The sequence below is a fragment of the Aotus nancymaae genome, unplaced genomic scaffold (assembly GCF_030222135.1).
Source record: "Aotus nancymaae isolate 86718 unplaced genomic scaffold, 86718_ANA_hifiasm-v0.15.2.pri h1tg000046l, whole genome shotgun sequence".
NCBI lineage: Eukaryota > Metazoa > Chordata > Mammalia > Primates > Aotidae > Aotus > Aotus nancymaae.
The window spans coordinates 3,398,314-3,422,224 of NW_026988460.1; the positions used below are offsets into that span (position 1 = coordinate 3,398,314).

The 23,911-nt window shown below is 42.0% G+C and overlaps 1 protein-coding gene across 3 annotated transcripts in view; it reads right to left on the minus strand.

The window, feature by feature from the left end:
- Positions 1-23,911, minus strand: part of FRMD4B (FERM domain containing 4B) — a 354,838-nt gene that overhangs the window by 152,542 nt on the left and 178,385 nt on the right. Inside the window, exon 1 of one of the 3 annotated variants that reach the window (XM_012473974.2) lies at positions 18,106-18,178. The exons of the other annotated variants lie outside the window; for them this stretch is intronic. Within the exon in view, the coding sequence (XP_012329397.1) occupies positions 18,106-18,132 (27 nt within the window). The 5' untranslated portion in view covers positions 18,133-18,178. Of the gene's footprint in view, positions 1-18,105; positions 18,179-23,911 lie in introns of those variants that run through there. 3 annotated transcript variants of the gene reach the window in all.

A 23,911-nucleotide genomic window follows, 5' to 3' on the forward strand; every position in this document is an offset into this window, starting at 1 on the left:
GTTTCTTTACTTCTCTAATAAACTTGCTTTCACTTTCTATGAACTCATCCTAAGTTCTTTCTTGCTAGAGCTCTCAGAACCCTTTCTTGGGCTGTGGATCAGGACCACTTGACAACAATAGCTGAGAAACACTAACCAGCATAACCGTGGATAAAGTGATGGTCCGAACACTCAGGATGTGGAGGCCATTGAGAGACCACATGATAAAGATGAGCGAAGAGAGCCTTCAGGTTTAGAGAGACTTGTGTTCGAAGCCCAGCTTACTTAACTTTAGTAGAACTTACTATTTTAAATCTCTAAAATAGATTTACTGATACCTACTAGGGTTGTGCACAGAACACGGTGAACAGAGGCCAACGTAAAGGTGACTGTTATAATTTATTTATTTTTATTTTTATTTTTTGAGACAAACTCTCACTCTGTTACCCAGGCTAGAGTGCAGTGGCGTAATCTTGTCTCACTGCAACCTCTGCCTCCCAGGTTCAAGCAATTCTCATACCTCAGCCTCCTAAGTAGCTGGGACTACAGGCATGCACCACCATGCCCAGCTAATTTTTTTTTTGAGATGGAGTTTCGCTTTTGTTACCCAGGCTGGAGTGCAATGGCGCGATCTCGGCTCACCGCAACCTCCGCCTCCTGGGTTCAGGCAATTCTCCTGCCTCAGCCTCCTGAGTAGCTGGGATTACAGGCACACACCACCATGCCCAGCTAATTTTTTGTATTTTTAGTAGAGATGGGGTTTCACCATGTTGACCAGGATGGTCTCGATCTCTTGACCTTGTGATCCACCCGCCTCGGCCTCCTAAAGTACTGGGATTACAGGCGTGAGCCACTGCGCCCGGCCCGCCCAGCTAATTTTTGTATTTTTAGTAGAAACAGGGTTTCACCATATTGACCAGGCTGTCTCAAACTCCTGACCTCAGGTGATCTGCCTACCTTGGCCTCCCAAAGTGCTGGGATTTGTTATAATTATTATTAGGTACTGGGCTTAATACCTGGCTGATGAAATAATCTGTACCATAAACCCCTGTGACACGAGTTTCCCTCTGTAACAAATCTTCACATATACCCCCCCGAACTTAAAAGTTAAAAAAAATTTATTATTATACTTCAAGAAATCTGCAGCATGTAGCTCACTGATGAAAGTCTCCCGAGCTTGGATGGCAACTCTCATATCAGATCCTCTGTGTCATTTGCCTTTCCAGCTCTTTTGCCACTGGAACGTAAGCTCCACAAATGCAGAGATTTGTTTCGTTTCCTGGTGTTTTCCTAGCCCCTAAGACAGTGCCTAGCTCATCATGGGGCTCAATAAATATTTGTGGAATGAACAAATGAGTCAATTTTCCTTCATTTCCATCTGCTCTACTTCTGAGTTTTCTACCCATTTGTACTTTGTAGGTCCCAATGGCAGCTGAGTGACTCCTTTGTCTTTTTAAAAAAATATATTGTATGAATTCAAGGTATACAACATTATGTTTCCTTTTGCCCTTTTTTTTTTTTTTTTTTTTTGAGATGGAGTCTTGCTCTGCCACCGAGACTGGAGTGCAATGGTGTGATCTTGGCTCACTGCAACCTCCACCTCCCGGGTTCGAGCGATTCTCCTGCCTCAGCCTCCTGAGTAGCTGGGATTACAGGTGCACACCACCATACCTGGCTAATTTTTGTATTTTTAGTAGAGATGGGGTTTCATCTTGTTGGTCAGACTGGTCTCGAACTCCTGACCTTGTGATCCATCTGCCTTGGCCTCCCAAAGTCCTGGGATTACAGGCATGAGCCACCACGCCTGGCCGCCTCTTTTATATATATGTATATGTACACACACACACACAAACACACACACACATATGTGGAGAGAGAGAGAGTGAGAGAGAAAGAGAGAGAGAGTCTCACTATGTTGCCAAGGCTGGTTTTGAATTCCTGGGCTCAAGCGATTCTCCTCCCTCAGCCTCCCAAAGTGCAGGGATTATGGGATTACAGGTGTGAGCCACCATACCCGGCCTCTTAATTGCTAGATGCCTCCCAGTAGTATTGCTGCTATCTTTCTGGAATCTTTTCCCTGCTGAAGGAGGCTGCCATGACCTTAAAGCACCGGTGGAAGACGTTTCTAGCTTTTTCATTCACAAGCAGATTTGTGCACATGTCATTATGCTCTGTCGGCAAGTTTCTCCCACTTCTGTTTCTGCTCTATTCTAATCTCAGTTCCGTTCTGCCTCCATCAGAAGGGACGTGTCTTGTGAGAGGAAATCTCACCCAACACTTGAGGCTGTATCCAGGGAACCAAATATTTTCCCTGGTGTCCCTGTCTCAAAGCTGTTTCTTAGACTTGCTCTTAAACAGTATTTCTGAAGGGTGGGGAAGGTAGAGTGGGGTCATTAAAAAGTGTTGGTGCTTCTGGTAAGAGTGGCCTGAACAGGGGATTATGCAAACTCATTGAAGGGTCATGAAATTCCAGAATTTGAAATTTCAGTCACTCTGGCTTTTAGGCAAGGGATAATACTGTTCAGCCCCTCGGTGCAGGGCAGTGGTTGGGAGCAGCCCCCAGGGAGTCACACAGGTATGATACTGATCCTGGCCTGCCGTCTAACTAGCTGATGACTTTAGGCAAGCCATGTCTCCTCTCTGAGTAGCTGCTGTAAAATGGAGATAATTTTGCCTAGTGTACCATTAGCATTCCATATTATTACTTTTTTTTTTTTTTTTTTTTTGAGACGAAGTCTCACTCTGTCGCCCAGGCTGGAGTGCAGTGGCACGATCTTGGCTCACTGCAAACTCTGCCTCCCAGGTTCAGGCAATTCTCCTGCCTCAGCCTCCTGAGTAGCTGGGATTACAGGCATGTGCCACCAATTTTTGTATTTTTAGTAGAGATGAGGTTTCACCATGTTGGTCAGGCTGGTCTCGAACTCCTGACCTTGTGATCCACCGGCCTCGGCCTCCCAAAGTGCTGGGATTACAGGCGTGAGCCACTGCACCCGGCCATATTACTTTTTAAAGTACGGTGTATTATTTAAGAAGTGTGAGGGTCAAGAGCACACACTTGGACTTAAACCCCAGCTCTGCTCTATACTACCTGTGTGGCCCTATACAGGTTACCTCACTTCTCTTGACCCTTGGTTTTCTTGTCTGAAAATGGAGATACTAACAGCACACTCACTTCCCAGGGCTGGGCGGCATGAGATAAGGTATATAAAATGCTTAGCAGAGTACATACTCCAGAAATGGTATACTAATAATTATTGATAATGTCATCACACTTTTCACTAATAAAAACCAAGCAATTGATACAGAGTCCTTCATGGTGAATGCTCTCAAATGCCATGTTCAGGTGCGGGGCAGGTGGTGAGCAGGTTCCACTCTGTCCCTGGACCTTGCAGAAGAGAAGGGGGCAGGCAGGTCTGGCCATATATAAACCTGGTCTGAATGTCCCATCATCTCCTCACCTGTCTGGGATGTCTTAAATTTTCAAAGTGCTTTCACCTCTATTTCCTCTTTTGAACTTTACAAGGGGTCTTGATATGCCAGAAATGTCATACCCCCATTTTACAGATGAGATCACTGAGGCCCAAAGAAGTAGCTACTCAGAGAGAGCACATGGCTTGGCTGAAGTCACCGGCTAGTTAGAGGGAGGCCAAGATCAGGTATCATATCTGTCTGACTCCCCAGGGACTTCTTCCTCCCTTGTGGTCACAGAGGTAAATGAGACAAGACTCCTGATGGCAGTTCCTTTCTTTCTTTTCTTGATTTATTTTGAGACAGGGGTCTCACTCCATCACCCAGGCTGGAGGGCAGTGGTGTGATCATGGCTCACTGCAGCCTTGAACTCCTGGGCTCAAATGATCTTCCCACTTCAGCTTCCCAAGCAGCTAGCTGAGTAGCACCACCACGCCTGGTTAACTTTGTCTTTTTTTTTTTTTTTTTTTTTTTTTTTTTTTAGTGACGGGGTCTTAAAATGTTGCCCAGGCTGGTCTCAAACTCCTGGGCTCCAACAATCTTCCCACCTTGGCCTCCTAAAGTGCTGGGATTACAGGCATTATCCACCGTGCCCAGCCAGGAGCTCCTTTTTTCTTTTTCTTTTTTTTTTTTTGAGACGGAGTTTCGCTCTTGTTACCCCGGCTGGAGTGCAATGGCGCGATCTCGGCTCACCAAAATCTCCGCCTCCTGGGTTCAGGCAATTCTCCTGCCTCAGCCTCCTGAGTAGCTGGGATTACAGGCACGCGCCACCATGCCCAGCTAATTTTTTGTATTTTTAGTAGAGACGGGGGTTTCACCATGTTGACCAGGATGGTCTCGATCTCTTGACCTCGTGATCCACCCGCCTCGGCCTCCCAAAGTGCTGGGATTACAGGCTTGAGCCACTGCGCCCGGCCTGGAGCTCCTTTTTTCTATTGCCCTAAACCATCTCCTGGTCCTCAACAAGAACATTCACCAAAAAGCAGAGTTAAAAAATACCAAACTAAAATACAAGCCAGTTCCCGTATGCAATGCTTCATCTTGTGCCTTTTACAGTGGGAAGGCTTCCATCACATTAAACAAGAACTGTAAACTGAATGCAGCTCTCCCAACTTAGGGATGCTTTTGGGAATTTGCAGTGCTCCATCGTTATGGTCTTGGCTCCTCGATGGCTCAGTCTGCCAGTACCTGAAGCCTTTTATTAGACTGTAGTCAATGACAAAAATATACACTTTTAAAAAAGTTGGAGAATTCGGCAACAGTCCTGGAGATAAAAGCTCTGGTTTTTCTGGTTTGTGAACTATTCTCACTACTGTCAGAGTCCTAGAGGCTTTAATGCACTGGAGCAAGCGTTTCATCAAAGAGAAATGATTTGCTTAAACAAGAAAAGGGAATCCCGTGGTGCAGACAGGGATAGAAGGTGGAGAAAAAAGATACGGACCTGGAAGAGTGAAATGAGCCAGATCATCCCCAGATTTCCATGAATATTTTGGCTGAGGATTAGAAATACTTGTAGAACTTTCAGTTTGTTCCTTTACAATGTCTTTGTGTTACAGCCAATTTGAGTTCTGCTTACTTGCTACAGAAATTCACAGGCACTTCTTCTTCTGCACACAGGAGTAAGCTATTAATTAAAGCTGCATAGGGGGCAACTGGGACTGCTTATTTCCTATAATTGGCAATTACTCTATTTTATCATTTCCTTCTTCTGATTACATAATAAAATACCCAATTTCCATCAAATTGTGAACATGGTCCATTTTGCTGGCTTCATTCATTGTTTTGTTTGCTTTCCAGTGAGTGACTTTTTTTTGAGATGGAGTCTCCCTCTGTCACCACGCTGGAGTGCAGTGGCGTGATCTCAGCTCACTGCGACCTCCGCCTCCCGGGTTTAAGTGATTCTCCTGCCTTAGCCTCCCGAGTAGCTGGGATTACAGGCATGCGCCACCAAGCCCAGCTAATTTTTGTATTTTTATAAGAGACGGGGTTTCACCATGTTGACCAGACTGGTCTCAAACTCTTGACTTCGTGATCTGCCCATCTTGGCCTCCCAAAGTGCTGGGATTACAGGCATGAGCCACCTTGCCAGAGCATGAATGATGATTTTTTGAGCACCTACTCTGTGCCAGGCTCTTGAGGATAAAGTAGTGACCACACAATTTTGTTGGGGAGAGGGTGAGGGTGGGTGTCAGATAATTGAATCTTATGCCATAATTGAAATGGCCAGAAATTATTTTTCTTTTATTTATATATCATGAGATAATGTCATTTAAAGTAACCTTCCCACTTTCCCAAGAGAGCAGAGACAAGGCTAAAAATTAAAGTAACCTTCCCACTTTCCCAAGAGAGCAGAGACAAGGCTAAAAATGGGACAATCTCTTGCATCCATTTCTTTTTTTTTTTTTGAGACAGAGTCTCTCTCCGTTGCCAGGCGCCAGACTGGAGTGCAGTGGCGCAATCTCGGCTCACTGCAACCTCTGCCTCCTGGGTTCAAGCAATTCTTCTGCCTCAGCCTCCTAAGTAGCTGGGATTACAGGCGTGCGCCACCATGCCCAGCTAATTTTTGTATTTTTAGTAGAGACGGGGTTTCACTATGTTGGCCAGGATGGTCTCGATCTCCTGACTTTGTGATCTGCCCGCCTCGGCCCCCAAAGTGCTGGGATTACAGGCGTGAGCCACCGCACCTGGCCCTCTTGCATCCATTTCTAACAGATCTCTCTACGGTGACAAAAATGTCTAGAGTGCGCTGGCCACTGGATATGGCTAACACTCTTAGGATAATGGAGCTATGATCGGGTGTATCAGCCTCAAGGAGAGGCTCCAGAAGAAGACAAAGCAGGCTGGCTTCACATCTTTCATTTCTGGCTATGTGGCCTTAGACATTTAATTAGTTTCTTCATTTGTAAAATTGATGATTTTACTCATAATCCTTAGCATAAAATCACCACTGAGTTCCCCCTCCCTCTCTTATTCCTGGTTGTGATAGCCAGGGGAGAAAATAAAATGGTGGGGAGGCCATATGTGGTGGTTTATGCCTATACATCCCAGCACTTTGGGAGGCCGAGGTGGGCGGATTGCTTGAGCCCAGTTCAAGTCCAGCCTGGGCAACATGGTGAGACCCTATCTCTGCCAAAATAAATAAATAAAATAAAAAATAAATAAAATTGTGAGACTGGGATTAAACGATCTGGGGGAATTTAGGAAAAACATTTTGCTTCTTTGCTGTGCCTTTTGGATAACTCAGAGGTTGAGCACCATCATCTGTAGGCCCGTTAACTGTGGAAGCATTCTTCTGGCTGGATACCTTCACTTAATGACCCCTGGGTTTCAGTAGTTGCTAAATAGGGGATTTAAACTCCGAGCACCTGAGTCCAAATCTTAGCTCCACTGCTTTATCCACTGTGTGATTAACATCCATTCACATATTCACAAATATTCATCAAGCTCTTACTGTGTTCCAGACTTTATAATAAGCTCTGGGGACTGAACAGTGACAGAAAACAGAGAGTCAAGTGCTCCTCTCTCAAAGACTTCCCAGTGAAGGAGAGAGCCAGAAAACAAGCAAATCAAGTAACACACAGGGTGATTTCAGGTCATGTTAAGTACCATGAAAACAAGAATACAGACTAATGTGATGTGGAGAGTTGTTACTTTAGATAGAGCAGGCTGGGCCAGTAATCCCTGCACTTTGGGAGTCCGAGGAGGGTGGATCACAAGGTCAAAAGTTCAAGACCAGCACGGCCAACATGGTGAAACACCGTCTCTACTAAGAATACAAAAATTAGCCAGGCATGGTGGCACGTGCCTGTAATCCCAGCTACTTGGGAGACTGACACAGGAGAATCGCTTGAACCTGGGAGGCGCAGGTTGCAGTGAGCCGAGATCGTGCCACCGCACTTCAGCCTGGGCAATAGAGCAAGACTTTGTCTTGAAAAGAAAAAGAAAAAAAAGAGTGCAATAATGAAAAAAAAAAAAGTTATGCAACAATGTCTTCACCCCAGCATGTTCTGCCTCAGGGCCTTTGCACTTGTTGGTCCCTGTCTGGAATATGGTTTTCTCAGATCTGCCAAGGCTGACTCCTCATCATTGCTATCTCTGATTAGATGTTACCTCCTCAAATAGCCCTTTCCTGACTCCTTTATTTATAGCATTTTAGAGACAGTGTATCACTCTGTTGCCCAAGTTTGAGTGCAGTGGTGTGACCATAGCTCATAGCTCATGGCATAACTCATAGCTCACTGCAGCCTCAAACTCCTGGGCTGAAGTGATCCTTCTGCCTTAGCCTCCCAAAGTGCTGGGATTACAGGTGTGAGCCACCACACCTAGCCCATTATTGCACTGTTAAGGAGTCTCTCTAGACATCATTTTTCCCCCCAATACCCTCCTCCCCCATGAAATGTTAATACCACAGATATACTTTATATCTTACCTGTTGGGTAGGACTAAGCTTTTTTTTTTTTTTTTAGACAGTCTTACTCTGTCACCCAGGCTGGAGTGCAGTGGTGTGATCTCAGCTCACTGCAATCTCTACCTCCCAGGTTCAGGTGATTCTCCAGCCTCAGCCTCCCAAGTAGCTGGGATTACAGTCACGTGCCACCACACCTGGCTAATTTTTGTATTTTTAGTAGACATGAGTTTTACCATGTTGGTCAGGCTGATATTGAACTCCTGAACTCAAGTGATCTGCACACCTCAGCATCCCAAAGTGCTAGGATTACAGGTGTGAGCTACTGCGCCTGGCTGAGAACTGAGTTTTGAAGGGCTGAAAACTATTGTAATACCTAAGATTTTCTTTACCCCTCAAGAACCAATTATAACTTCCCTTGGGGGTGAAGTCACCCTATGGAGAATGCACAGTTTAAGAAAAAAAAAGGCAACAAAGGTGGCTGGAGCTTGGTCACCAAAAGGGAGAGAACAAGAGACAAGTTCAGAGTTAATGAGGGGATCATCAGTGGTCCTTGAGTGTGATCTTAGGACTTCCAGCAGCATCAAATGGAGCCTGTCAGGAATACAGAGTGGCAGCTGGCAATCTGCGTGTTCACAGCCCTCCAGGACACTCTCATGCCTGCAGAAGTCTGAAACCACCAGACTGGGATCATTCACTGCACTGTAGGCCCTAGTAAGAAGTATGGAGGTTGTTTCGAATGCAGCAAAAAGCCAATGGAGGCTTTTAGGCATGGAGAAGATAATCTGGGCCTATTTATAAAAAATAAGTCTGCTTACTGTGAGGAGACCAGACTGGAGTGGGTGGGGCAAAAATGGAAAAATGAGAAAGAATCTGAAAGGCTTTTGCACTGGTGGTCATCTGTAACATGACCAACTTCATGTTACAGAAGTTGTTGTGAGGATCAAATGAGTGAATATCCACAATGGCTTGGCTGGGTGTGGTGGCTCATGCCTGTTATCCCTGCACTTTGGGAGGCCAAGGCAAGTGGATCACCTGAGGTCAGGGGTTTGAGACCAGCCTGGCCAACATGGTGTAATCTCTTCTCTACTAAAAATGCAAAAAATTAGCTGGGCATGGTGGCACATGTCTATAATCCCTGCTACTTGGGAGGCCGAGGCAGGAGAAATGCTTGAACCCAGGAGGCAGAGGTTGCAGTGAGCCGAGATTGTGCCATTGCACTCAAGCCTGGGCAACAGAGTGAGACTCTGTCTCAAAAAGCAAAAACAAACACACATGATGGCAAAGACATGAAATCAACCTAAATGCCCATGAACGGTAGAATAAAGAAAATGTGGCACATATATGCCATGGAATACTATGCAGCCATAAAAAAGTGAGATAATGTCCTCTGCAACAACACAGATGGAGCTGGAGGTCATTATCACAAGCAAACTAAATGGCACAGAAACCCAAACACTGCATGTTCTCATCTATAAATGGGAGCTAAATATTGAGTACACACGAATACAAAGAAGGGAACAACAGACACCAGGCCATACTTGAGGGTGGAGGGTAGGAGGAGGGTGAGGATTGAAAATCCACCTATTGAGTACTATGCTTATTACCTGGGTAACAAAATAATATGTACACCAAACCCTCATGACACCCAATTTATTTACAGAACCAACCTGCATATGTACCCCTGAAACTAAAAGTTAAAAAACCACAATAAAAAAACACCAATAAAACCAAATGAGTGAATAGCTACACATAACTTAGCATAGTGCTTAGCACATAGTAAGCACCCAACACATATTAAAACTATTTTTCTCTGCTCCCTAGTTCTCTCTCCCAGACTTCTCATAGGTTAATATCTAAACACAGATCCCCACGCACTCCCCGCTATTTGCTTTAGATTCCTCTATGTATGCCAATGTGACTGACTCAGCTGGTCTGTGGGCTGGTAAACCTGTAAGATGTTTGCAAGCCTGCTTCAGGTCATGGTGAAAGTCCATGGTGTTCTATTCAGTTTCCTTTCATTTTCTTTTTTTTTTTTCCTATGAGATTTAACTATTAGCCTAGAAAATGAAACTTAATGCCAAACCCAGTGTTTTTTTTTTTTTTTTTTTTTTTTTTTTGGGTTTCCAGTAACCTGGAAAAACCTGAGATTTATAATCAGTTCTATCATTAACTTTGGACAGTTTTTGCATCCCTAAAATAAGAAGTTCCACATGTGGGGAGGCGACACAGTGGAGAGTTAAGCATGGACTTTGGAATCAGGCAAACCTGTGTGTGAGACCTAACTCTAGACGCTTGCCGGTGGGACTTTGGGCAAGTCATTTAATTCCTTTAAGTCTGTTTATCTGAAAAATATGGATAATGACAGTATCTGCCCCAAAGAACGGAGGAGGCAACAGGAGAATTCATGGAAAGCACCCAGCACAATGCCTGGCACTCAGCATTAGCCATGATGACTATTCATTACTGAATCTGTCACAGGAATGACATAGCTACATGAACCATTAAGGAAAATAAATGCATCCCAGCACTTAAAGTATAATAAAAAAAAAAAGAAAAATATAGTTCTGCAGGCCTCTAAAAAGATGGAAAACGTTTTGGCTTGGGAGAGACATCCATGGGACAAGTCAGCACAACAGATGAAACATCCCCAGGCAGGCTGCTCTCCATATCCACAATATTAAATTGATATGAAATAATCCAGCCAGCTCAGGAGAACACCCCTCAGTGTCTTCATATCACAGGCATGCAAGTCTCCCGGGAGGGGATTTTTGACAAGGCAGTTTAGCTTTAGAGCCAACCAATTAGGTTCTGATTGAACCTAATTCAATCAGAAAAAAGCTCCCATCCCTGAGGCTGCCTACCAAGCCCTGCACTGCCTGGTTCCTGCCCACTCTTCTCCTGGTCTCATGTTAATTTCCTCTTACTTCCCAGGCCCCAGCCACACCATCTTCCTCTGTAAGATCTCCTTTCCAGCTCAAGGCATGAAGAAGAGGGGAAAGTGCCTGACTAACCCAACTCATCTCTAAAAACATAGATTATAAGTCATTTTTTTCTTTTTAAACATTTAGGCTCAGGAGTACATGTACAGGTTTGTTATACAGGTAAACTCATGTCATGGGGGTTTGGTGTAAGATGATTTCATCACACAGGTACTAAGCATAGTACAGTACCTGATGGTTATTTTTTCTGATCCTCTCCGCCCTCCCACCCTCTACCCTCAAGGTGTCTGTTGTTCCCCTCTTTATGTCTATGTGTTCTCATTATTTAGCTCCCACTTGTAAGTGAGAACATATGATATTTGGTTTTCTGCATTAGTTTGCTAAGGATAATTGCCTCCAGCTCCATTGATATTTTTGCAGAGGATGCGATCTTGTTCTAAAAGTCATGTTTTCACAGGAGCCATCGTGCAATGGTTATGGGTGAAGACTCTGCAGTCAGACCACCTAGGGTTCAAATCATTGCTTAGATGCTTTGCTAGTGTCACCATCATGGGCAGACAACTTATCTCTTTGTTACCTGGTTTCCTGATCTACATCATGGAGGTAATACTGGTGCTACACTATGAAGTTTAAATGAGCTGATGCACATAGAGTGTCTCAAATAGCTTTGGGTTCCATAGCTCTTATTATGAGTGTTATTGTCTTTTAGTTCTCCATGATTCTCTGTTGTATCACTTTTCACAGTTGTGATTAAATAATGTTGTACTTTGTTATTTAGTATCTGACTCTAGGTACTTTGTCTTGCTAACCACTGTACTTCCAGCTTATAGCATGCACTTTGCAAAAGATACTACTCAATAAACACTTGTTGAATAAAAAAGGAGTTGTATATTCATTTTATAAAAATTGGGAAGACACCATAGTACTTTTTCATATATAATATTTAAAAGTATCACTGATTGATCAATGATTTCTTTTAAAAAGAAAGAAAAAAGAATATTGTAAAGCAAGATGAGATTCAAGGGGCTCCTTGAACCTCAGTCCTTGTTCTAATGAAGAGGGATGTTTGCACCTCGAGGTGGGTACTTGGAGATATGCAGTTACCATGAACAGCCTCCTATTCTTCCAACTCAAATGCAGTGGTTACTGAAAAAAAAATCTCTGCAGATTTATAGGTGAATCCCCTAAAGCCAATGACTGTTCTAATGGTGAACAGAGCAATTACTTTCAGGTCCCACTAGAGTGACCTTACTCTCAACTCAACACAAGGCCAAGTACCAAGAGGGAAACTGCCTCCTCCGCACCTGGTTGTTGCTAAAGGTATGATTCCTGCTCCCAAAGGAACAGTATAAATAGCTGCAGGAGTGGAGGTGGCAAGGTTTGCTCTTACATTCTAAATACCTTCCGTAGAGCCTATGTCAATTCTGGGATACCACACTTCTGTCAGGCTCAAATACAATTAGGTGCTGGAGTTCCAGAAAACCTTGTTTCTTGGGCATTGCTATGGTTTGTAGCCCCTCCAAAATTCAGGTGTTGCCAATGTCTGTAGTATTAAGAGGCATGGCCTTTAGGAGGTGATTAAGCCTTGAAGGCTGCTCTCTCCTTAATGGGATTAAAGCCCTTATAAAATAGGCTTCATGCAGCATTTGGCAAGCTTGCCTTTTTGCCTTTTGCTATGTGGGGATACAGCAAGATGGCCCTTACCAAATTGAGCGCCAGTGCCTTTATCTTAGATATCCTAGCCTCACACTGTGAAAAATAAATTTCTGCTCTTCATAAATTACTGAGTTGCAGTTACTCTGTGGAAGCAGCACAAAATGGACTAAGACAGGCATCACACACAAAGGCCAAGTAGTTTCTCACCATTTCTCTGAAAGACACACACAGCTCATTTAGGACTGTAGTTCTTAAGCTGAGACCTCGTGCAGGTCTATTAATGATGTTAGAGAAGCTTGCAAACCCTTCCCCACACAAATACAGGCAAAACACTTTAATGAGAGTCTTTCCAGGAAGACTTTCTACAACTTCCTGGACCCAGATTTGTATTGGGTCCATGTCCCTTAAGTGATTGAGAAAAACGTCCCTAAAAAGATGAACACTTGACCTGCAGGACCAAAAGATGAACACTTGCAGGACCAAAGACTGCAATGGACATACTGCGATTACTTATTTGTGAACTTTCACCCGGTGAAATCCAGATAACGTGCAGAGTCAAGTGATCTCATGTGTCCAAATGACAGCAGGCTGATGGGATATCCAGACACTGTCAAGATGCAAAGAGATCCAAATGTGTGCTAATGAATAACTGGTTCCTATTTATATTATTGTGAACATTATGGGCTCTGAAAAAAGATTACCCCCATTCATCATTTGAACACTCAATCTTCTGATGGTGTCTAAATATTTCTGTGACACCACTGTCATCATTTGCCATATTTGGGATAGTTGTATAATAACATTATTAAACAAAAGTGACTGCCACTTATTAGGTACTTCAGTGCCAGATGCTAGCTCTAACCCCCTCAATAACATTAAAATGTAGTTTTATTTCTAAATTGATAATAGTGATGTTTCAGTACATATCATCTATAGTGATTAGATCAGGGTAATTAGTATATTCATCATTTCAAATAGTTATTATTTCTGTGTTAGGAACATTCATATCCTCCTATTTGAAACTATATATTATTGCTAACTACAGTCACCCTGTAGTGCTATAGAACACTAGAACTTATTTCACCTGTCTCACTATAATTTTGCATCCTTTAACAAACACTAGAGGCTAGTATTTGGGTGGAGGAAGGAGAGATAGGGAGAGATTTGTTAAAAGGTAGTTTTTATATATTTTATTTTATTTTTAGAGACAGGGTCTTGTTCTGTCACCCAGGCTGGAGTGCAGTGGCACAATCTCACAGGTCACTGCAGCCTCAAACTCCTGGGCTTAAGTGATCTTCCTGCTTCAACCTCCCAAGTAGCTGGGACTACAGAAGCACACCACCATACCTGCTGAATTTTAAAAATTTTTGTAGAGATAGGGTCTTGCTATGTTGCCCAGGCTGGTGGTGATCTCCGGGCCTCAAGTGATCTTCCTGTCTCAACCTCCAAAGTGCTGGAATTGAAGGTATGAGCCACTGCATAAGTTTGAAAAGTTAGTTTTAGTTACCCCCATCAAAAGGCCAGAGGGGGTCACTCAGTTTGTAAATGACAAAGTAGGATTTACGTGCAAAGGTTCATGCTAACACTCCACTCTTGACACTTCCTCTCTTTGTCTGTTTCGTGTGGATAGAGCCTATCAAAAACAGAACCTTTAATAGTGGATTTCTGAATGCTTTAGGGTCACTGTCTTAGTTGCCATTATTCAATTCCTACCTGGATATACCCTTGTCCATTTTATCCCTTGACCTAAAAATCATATTAATTAAACTCTACTGCTTACAGCCATTTCGTCTTAATAGTTTTTTTTTTTTTTTTTTTTTTTTTTTTTTTTTTGAGACAGAGTCTCACTCTGTCGCCCAGACTGCAGTGCAGTGGTGCGATCCTGCCTCAACCTCTGCCTGCAAACTGCAACCTCCGCCTCCTGGGTTAAAGTGATTATCTTGCCTCAGCCTCCAAAGTAGCTGGGATTACAAGCATGCACCACCACATCCAGCTAATTTTTGTATTTTTTGTAGAGATGGGGTTTCACCACGTTGGCCAGTCTGGTCTTGACCTCCTGGCCTCAAGTGATCTGCCCCACCTTGGCCTCCCAAAGTGCTGTGATTACAGGCGTGAGCCACCATGCCCAGCCTGTTTTAACAGTTTCTATATTCCCCAAGAGTAAGTAGCAAATGAACTGAAAGTTCAGCTTGTAAGACCTACAAAGAGTCACTGGAGAGTTCTATTTATATTCCCAAACTGATCATGGCCTCATAAATATAGTGGCTGCATCTTATTCACCTCTGTAAGCACAAGCCTGACATATTGCTGGTGCAGTACATACCCAGGGAATATGTGTTGACTTTTAAAGAATTTGGAATCCAAAGGGGCAGTGTCAAATTTCAATCTAAGAGTTGCAGCCATTATCACAGATCCTGATTTCTTCCTAGACAGCATCTCAATGTCTGACTCCAGTTAGCAGCATCAGTAATTTCTCCATTTCCAACCTTGCCTTACTCAGTTTGTCCCTATCCAGATACTGTCAGTGGCTCTACAGGCATCTGGGTCATTGTAGTCTGTGCCCTGAATTTCTTTCTATGTGAAAAGGAAAATATCAGTGGAAAGGAAGAAAGATGGGAGAGAGAAAGGAGAGAAGGAGGGAGGAAAGGAAGGAAAAGAGGGAGACAGATGGAGGTAAACAGAATGACAGACAGAGCTGTAATATATCTGGATAATAGGGAAGTAACTACCAATAATTAAGAGTTGCAGAGCATTTCTAAGCTGAAAAATAACCTCAGCATTAGTCTAATCCCTTCACTCATCAATGTGGATTCTGAGGAGTGAATAGGAAAGACCACACAGCTTGTCAGTAAGGGGCAGAGTTAGACTGGGAGTCCCGTTCTCTCTCTCTCGTCTACTGGGCTTTTCAGCCACACCATACTGTTGTACAAAATAAAGACTCTCCTTTGTAGAAGACAAGCTTCTGGACTACTTTCCCTCCTGAATAGAAAACCTGAATCTAGAAACATCTAATAGAAATGATGGCACAAAAGCATGATCTTGAAAGAATAAGTACCACCTCTGCAGAATTGTTCATTTCAACTTACAAGGTAAGAAGAAAAGAAAACCAAAGAAGAAAATAAACCAATACAAGACAACAAGAGTGTGCATATCATTACAGCCCCATCTACAAAAGCTTCCTTTAAGGAAAAAAAAAATATCTGAAGTAAACAGGGAATATGCCCAATACCTTCCTTTTCTTAGATTGCTGTTATTGGTGTAAAAAATTGTTTGCTCAACCTTGCCAAGTCACATAAACATGTATTAATGGATAGTTTACTGTACTCAGGTTTACTTTTCCAGTTTAGGAAAAAGTTGCATTTAGAAATTTTTGTAGGTTTCCAACATTAAGCAAGAAAAATGTCTTAATTGGAACTTCACAGAATCTACCTCAGGGACAAAAGTAATTCTCATACTTGAATTATGATCCTGAGACAGGCCTCGGCTGAGAGCTCACTAGTATTTTCAGGTTGCCACAATATTTTTGAAACAGAGAAAATGTCTTAGTATGGTTTCACCTAGCAGTATAGCTTTTTGTGATAAGAGACAAGACTGGTAGTTCTTTTCCTGGGGTCTTTTGTGCACCTGTGCACAGGCTTCTACTAGCAATTAGAAGCCATGCAGAACAGAAAGCAGAATCTCATTTGGATGCAGCTCCACCTTTCTATTCCAAGATGCATGCACCCATGAGAAGAAACTCAGGCTGCATGAAATGCAGAGATGTTGGAAGCTAGGCAGAAACAACCTCTGGCCCCCAAATGGCAAAGGGTGGACAGAGCATAGATTCAGGACTTGGGAGATCGAGAATGCAGGTTGTGCCCTGCCCCTAATGGGACTGGAAATCTTAGAAAAATTCTTCCTCTTCTCTGGATTTTAATCTCTTCAGTAACAGTATGAGTAGATGGGACAAAGTGACTTACAAGGTTTCTTCTGGTTTAAATGTTCCATGGCATAAACATACCTAACAATTCTGCTCAGCCAATGTTATGTGTCCACCACCCATCCCACTGCCTCCTGATAGTTACTGGGCACTCTCTCCATGGGTGACACAGAGTAACTGTCTGCAGGAACCTCCATTCTAGTAGTAAAAACTTCCCTGCATACTCCAAATGTGGAACCAAACACAGTGGAACACACAGAATATGCTCTGGAGTGGAACTTGGTATGTCTGGGAATATTTTAGACCCCCTGCTAAGAGCTGTGGTTTCTGACCCCTGAAAGAGCTACATAAAAAGACAGTCTTGCTTCTCAGGAGGCTCTGTACCTGAATTTTAAGAACAGGATCATTTATAGTGAGACCTTAGATCACCATAATGCCACTCCGAGAATCCAGGTCACAGGACTGCATTTGGATAAAATTATATTCCTTTCCACTGCTTCGGACATTCGATATCTTTAGATAGGACTGATTTACAGACAATGGACTCATTTCTAAGCCTACACTATTATGTTATATTATGGCAAAAGGGTACTATTCCAGTTCCTACTGTGATATATTTAATTTCTTTGACGTTTCTCTTCTCTACCCAATCCTACCCACTTCCTCTACAGACTTCCTTCTATCCCCAAGAGTTTTGCAGTCTACTGGATGAGATAATTTCCTTTGTTTTTTACCCAGATTTTCCTCCCCTCCACCATCAACATCTACCTATCAGGGAAGAAAAATGGCCACATAGAGTTGGACTTAATGAGTTTACCATAACCATATTACAAGTCAGGAAAGAAAAAAAGCTTCCCTTTAATAAGGGTGTAGGACTTCCTCTGACAAATCATAAAAGTTTTATTAATCAATTGGTAGCTGTCCCCAAAAATGGCATTTATGAGGTTTCTATCTTGAGCTGCTGAATTGTGATCACATAGAATCCTCACCACAAACTAGACTGGAGGAAAAAAATTCAATTTTCCTTCTTCTGTCTCCAGGCAAAACGGGGACCCACATCAAAGGATCCTTTCAGAGGGGCTGCTAATGAGCTCTAGGACACCGCAGGATCTTTGTTGCCAAGTGTTTTCAAAAATAGGGAAGGCCCCAAACACATCTTGCTGACGAAATGATGAACAATTATAAATCAAAAAGCATTTTTGTGCTGTTTACTGACACAGTTCCTTGCCCTCTCTTTGTCTTTTCTACATCTGTAAGGAAACTCAAGTCCTTAAAATTAAAAAAAAAAAAAAAGAAAAGAAGAAAGGAGAAAGAGTGGTGGGAGCAGGGGAAAGGTGATGAGGTGGAATTATGTACTTTATAATTGCCAAAGTTCTAAAGCAAGATAAGAAATCAGCCTTTCACGACCTTCAAAGGGGCAAAGATAGCATTAAAACAATGACAGGAAAACCCTCCGGGCGACGGGCGTCTTTAAAGACCATCTTCACTTTGGTATCAGACGGAGCACATCCCACTCTGTTTTGGAAAAAGTAATTCCTTCACAAAGGGTGAAGATAAACATTTCTTGTAATTTTGTTTTCTGGAAGTTGGGTTTTGCAATATTAGTTCTTCGATTAGTCCACCCCCAGTACAATATTAAAATCTGACCAAGATTTCTCTAAGAAACGCCAGTCAAAGCTGAAGAAGCACCGTTACACAGCCTGCAGTTGGAAGATTATAAAAGAAATCATTCTTACCTCCGAACCCTCATGACCTCGCCTCATTTAAAGGAACTGCAGAGAATGTGTAAGACAAAAGACACACGTATTAAGCACTTGTGGTGTGTGTGTATGTGTGTGTGTGTGTGTGCGCGCGCGCATCTGTGTGAGCGCTTGCGGTTTCTCCAACTACAAGCCAGTGGAAGTAGGAACCTAAAAATCCCCGACGCCTTCCGCTGCCATATAATCTCAAGGAAATGACCATACTGTTTTTTGCTTTGATTAGAAACAAAAGCCTTTCAACATGAGTCACAGGAGCAATGGGAAAATAAAAACAAACAAAAAAAAGTCTGCTATGTCTTTTGGCTACTCAAAGGCTTTCTTTATTACACATTTAAAACATAAGATGAAATGTCGTCTACTATTTTCTAAACTTCATTGATAATGCATGCTCTGGGTTGGGTAATTATTCAGAGATAGGGGATGCCATGTATGAATCTAAACTTCAATTTCGGCTCTTTCGTTTCGTGCATGTTCTGAATGAGGCTGGGAATTTAATGAATATAAATAAAAATAATATTTAACTCAACTTTGCTACTCACAGCCAGTTGATGTCAACAGCTTTTCCACTCAGAAAGAAACCACAAAACAACCTTAGTAAAATCAATCAGCATCAAAGATGCCAGCCACAACAGAAAATCTTGGCAGAATGATGTGGACTCAGAAAAGATTCATTTCACTATTTGCATTTAATGAAATCATTACTATTGAAGTCAGTTGGTGAATAGGAAATAATTAAAATATATTATGCTTGGAGGTGAAGCAAAGAGAAAAACAGAACACAGGAAAAATAATAAACTTACTTTTTTTAAAAAAAGAATGATTTTAAGTAAAAGCTTGTGACAGGATATCATTCTTCTCCCACCTGAAAAAAGAACAGTTTGGAATTCTGCTCAAGAGTATGGTATGGTTAAGAACATGAGTTCTAGAGTCAGAGATACCTGGTGTTTTGCAGCTGTATATACCCTTGGGAATGTTACTTGGTCTTGCTGCGAATTGGTTCCCTCCTTTGTAAAATGGAGATAAAAATCCTGTTCTCCTTCAGGAGTGCTGGGGGAATTAAAAGAGATAGTTCATGCAAAGCTCAAATAATCTGCCTGGGAGATACCATAGGTATCTAAACATAGGGTGGGGTACCTTCCTTTCCCCCCACAAAATGCTAATCCCTCAGAAATGAGGGAGTGGCTTTATCTTCAAATCCTTCCAAAAACTCTAATTACTATGACCATCATATACTATCTGGGGAAGACATGACATCCTGTAACAACTTCAGTCAATGCCAAGTTTGGATGCAAATAGAAGTCACTTGATGATATCAGTAGAAAAGGTGGCAAAAAGTTTAATACAGATTTAGTAATTATTTGTGAGCATGTGACCTTCCACTTGGAGGGGTTGGATGTTAGAAAACAAGCTACTTAAACATCATTTCATATATATATACTTATAGGATAAATGGAAAAAGGAAAAAAATTGCTGCACAATGATATTCCCAGAAAAGCATCATATATGGAGATTCAAAAAGTTCTATATAGCTTAAACAACTTGGGCAGAAGTGGAGATGCTATGCTGTGATACAAGGATGATTCAAAGAGGACTTCTGTTTCAGTGCCAGCACACAGATGCAGGTGAAGAAGTTGAATAAAATTATTCTATCAAGAGGGAGAGCACAAGGAAGAAATAATGCCAATTACTAATCTGCATAACAAGTGTTCTGCAATATTAGAAAATTTACTCCTAATATCTCCATTTACTTATAATATTAGGAGTAAATTTTCTAATATTTCATATACATTCTGAAAATTTTATATAGGTTGACCCAAAACTTTTGTTCCTAGTCTTCTCGTTGGGAAAGTGGGGAATTATTGTATTATTTTATTTGGGCAAATCTTCTATTTGTTAATATATAAACAAATAAATATATAAACAAATAAAAACTCAGTATATGGTACCTTTTCTTACTGGGCTGGAGAGTCAACTGAGAGAACTAGGGGGATGTTTCTGATTGTATAGTAAAAATGTTTTCACTGTTGAAGAACAATCAGAATTTTGATAGCCAGTTTCAGCAGCAAGGTGGGATAGATTAGGCAAGGCTAAAACCAGGAGGCCAGGGCAGCTTGTGGGCCAGGTGAAGGTTGACAGACCAAATTCAATGGGGAGGCAGGGCAAGGTCAGGTTATGGTGTGAGAATACATAGAGATTGGAGTCTATCAGGAATATTAAAATTAAGAAACGGGATCCCTGCTTTTCTATGGAGACACCATTCAAATAACTGGAGGTGGAGGGGGGAAATCCCATATCCCCATGTAAAGAGGATTAATACGTGATTAAAGACTGACCAATAAAATCACTCTACCCCCATGTGATGGTTAATACTGAGTGTTAACTTGATTGGATTGAAGGATGACAAGTATCGATCCTAGGTGTGTCTCTGAGGGTGTTGCCAAAGGAGATTAACATTTAAGTCTGTGGGTTGGGAAAGGCAGACCCACTTTTGGTCTGGATGGGCACCATCTAATCAGCTGCCAGCATGGCTAGTATATAAAGCAGGCAGAAAAATGTGAAACGACAAGACAGGCCTAGCCTCCCAGGCTGCATCTTTCTCCTGTGCTGGACGCTTCCTACCCTTGAACATCAGACTCCAAGTTCTTCAGTTTTGGGTCTTGGACTGGCTGTCCTTGCTTCTCAGCTTGCAGGTGGCCTGTTGTGGGACCTCGTGATCATGTGCGTTAATGCTTAATAACTCCCACATATATATATATACACACACACACACACACACACACACACACACATATATATGTACACGCACACATAACTAAAAAACTTCTGCTATTTCTTTTTGTCACTCAAAGGCTTTCTTTATTATACATTTAAAATATATGATGAAATGTATTTTCTAAACTATTTTCTAAACTTCATTGATAATGCACGCTCTGGGTTGGAGACATATATATATCTTATTAGTTCTTTCTCTCTAGAGGACCCTTACTAATACACCCCATACCCAATAGTTATAGGGAACAGAGAGCTATCTCTGTTTTCATTTGTTCTGGAGTTACAAAGCTGCTGGGATTAAAGTCTGGGGCTACCAGGAAACTTCACGTCAGACAGAAGAGCTGGAGAGACAGACTCCAACGCCACCGTCTGAATTACTAAATGCCATTGAACCTGAAGTCATTCCCTGGCCTTTTCAGTTACTGAGTCTATAATTTCCATTTCTGCTCAAGGTAGTTCTAATTTTAAACAAAACTTTACTTGCAAACAAGAAGATCCTCTTCAATATGGCAGTTTGTGTGAGAAAGGATAATTGGAATCTGAAACCATTAGCCCACTGACCAACACTGTTCAAGAATGTGGGTGCTTACGAACACAGGATTGGGGAGTTTGGGGGGGCTCTTGGTGTAAAGACAGGACAAGGGCATAGGTGCCAGATATTCAGTCTTCAGGAAATGGATAATTCCTGCAGTAGTGGGGTATCAGACAGGAGTTTTGTAATCAGTAAATCAGAAGTGGTCCCAGGTAACTGGCATTCAAAGGCCAGAACAAGACAGTGGCAAAGCTAGTGCTATATCCAACCTGAAACCACTGTTCTTCCAAATGCCTTCTGCCGTGCAGCCAGACACAAGGTAGGGTTTAACCTAGGATTCAGGAATGCAGACTTGGGGAGCCCTTTTTAGGAGTACCATTGAAAACCAAACTATATCCTGGAATAAGTCTAAATGAAATATGAGCTTACATGTGAAACTGTGCCCATAAAATACAAACTGTGATACAGTTGGATGATCACCTAACTGGTGAGCTTGTACGTATGTATTGGTGACTTTGTGGAAGCTTTTATTGAGTGTGAGAGTGGAACAAGGGAAATATGTCCACCAATTTAAGGAAAAATATGTGGAATCAGGATCCTGATTTTTGAGTCTTTAAGAGAAGCTTTGTATTTTATCATAAAACTATCACTTTCACCACAGAACATTTCACATACTGAATGAATGCCAGACACACTGTAAAACTGCAACACAGGCAATGTATTGCGGTATTCCAAAACTCTGATGGCTGGGCATAGCATTGAACCATTCGTCATAAAGTAAGAGGACAAACTTTAAGACCAGCTCATCTCCTCCTAAATTTAGTGAGGTTTGCATTAGAGAAAAAAATATTTCCTCATATCTCCTCATCCTTCTCTAATTCAGCCTCTAGAAACAATTCGGTTCAGTTCAAATATTTTTTGAGCATCAAATACATGCAGAGGCCTTACAAGGAAGTCAAAGATGAAAACAGCACGGTTGTGACTTTCAATAAATTACAGCCTAGACCTGGCATCTCTCAAAAAAAGAAGAGTATCACTTTATTCATCACCTCATAGTCAACTCCACAGGTGAAGAATTACACATTCCTTTCACACATGTGCTGGTTTCTGTTCTTAATCTTTTATCAATCTCTATGTCAGAACTCCTCGGATGCCTGATGATTTTTCTTAAATTAGCATTCATTGCAGTAATTATTTTTTTGAATGTCTATCAGGTATTGGACATCAGAGCTGGATGTGTGGCCTATGTAGGCCCACAAGATTCAACCCTCAGAACAGCCTCATGCTTGGTTTAGTATTCTGCTGTCTCACAATTCTTAATCATTTTTGAACAAGGAATCCCACATTTTCATTTTGCATTGTGCTACAGTTTGAATCTCCCCATGAAAACTCATGTTAAAATTTAATTGCCATTTTACAGTATTAAGAGGTGGGACTGGCCAAATCAGAGTAGCATGTGCCTGTAATCCCGGCACTTTGGGAAGCTAACAAGGACAGATAGTTTGAGTTCAGGAGTTCGAGACCAGCCTGGGCAATATGGTAAAACTCCATCTCTATAAAAAACACAAAAATTAGCCAAGTGTGGTGGCATGAGCCTACAGTCCCAGCTACTCAGGAGGCTGAGGTAGGAGAATCACTTGAGCCTGGGAGGTTAAGGCTGCAGTGAGTCAAGATTGTGCCACTGCACAACAGCCTGGGTGAAACAGTGAGACCTTGCCTCAAAAACAAACAAGCAAATAAAAAAAGAAGTGGACCTTTAAGACATGATAATGAGTTAATTCATTTTCATGGGAGTAGATCAGGTATCATGGAGGTGGGCTTCTAATAAAAGATAAGTTCAGCCCGCATTTTTCCTCTTTCTTCCTATGAACCTGTGTGCCCTTCTGCCTTCTGCCATAGGATGATCCTGCCAGATGCCAGTGCCATGCTCTTGGATTTCCCAGCCTCCAGAACCATGAGACAACTAAATCTGTTTTCTTTGTAAATTACCCAGTCTGTGGCATTTGATTATAGACATAGAAAAGACATGTAGAGTCCTGTAAATTATGTAGCTGGTTCTGCTGGGCAGGGTGCTAGGTGGTGGGGGCACAGTGGTGAACAGGAGAGGTATTCAGAGGGGAGTATGAAACAAAAAATAATTTAATTCATAAATGAGGTAATTTCAGATAAGAGTAAGACTTAAAAAGAAAATAAAGCAGGAAGACATGATAAAGAGGGATGGAGAACGCTGTATGGGGACAGTGAGTGAGCTCCTGGATTAAGACTGGAGGTCAGGAAACAGCTAGCTACGGGAATAGTTGGGTTCAGGACCATTTCTGCCCTGTTTAGGGCTATAACATGTGGCACCTGGAAAGTTCTCAACTAATACTTTGAATGAATAGAACTTCTGTTTAAAAAGGAAAAGTACCAAATACAGAAAATTAATTCATAATGTAGTACAGACCGGGACTGACCGATAAGGAACATTTAAGTTTATTT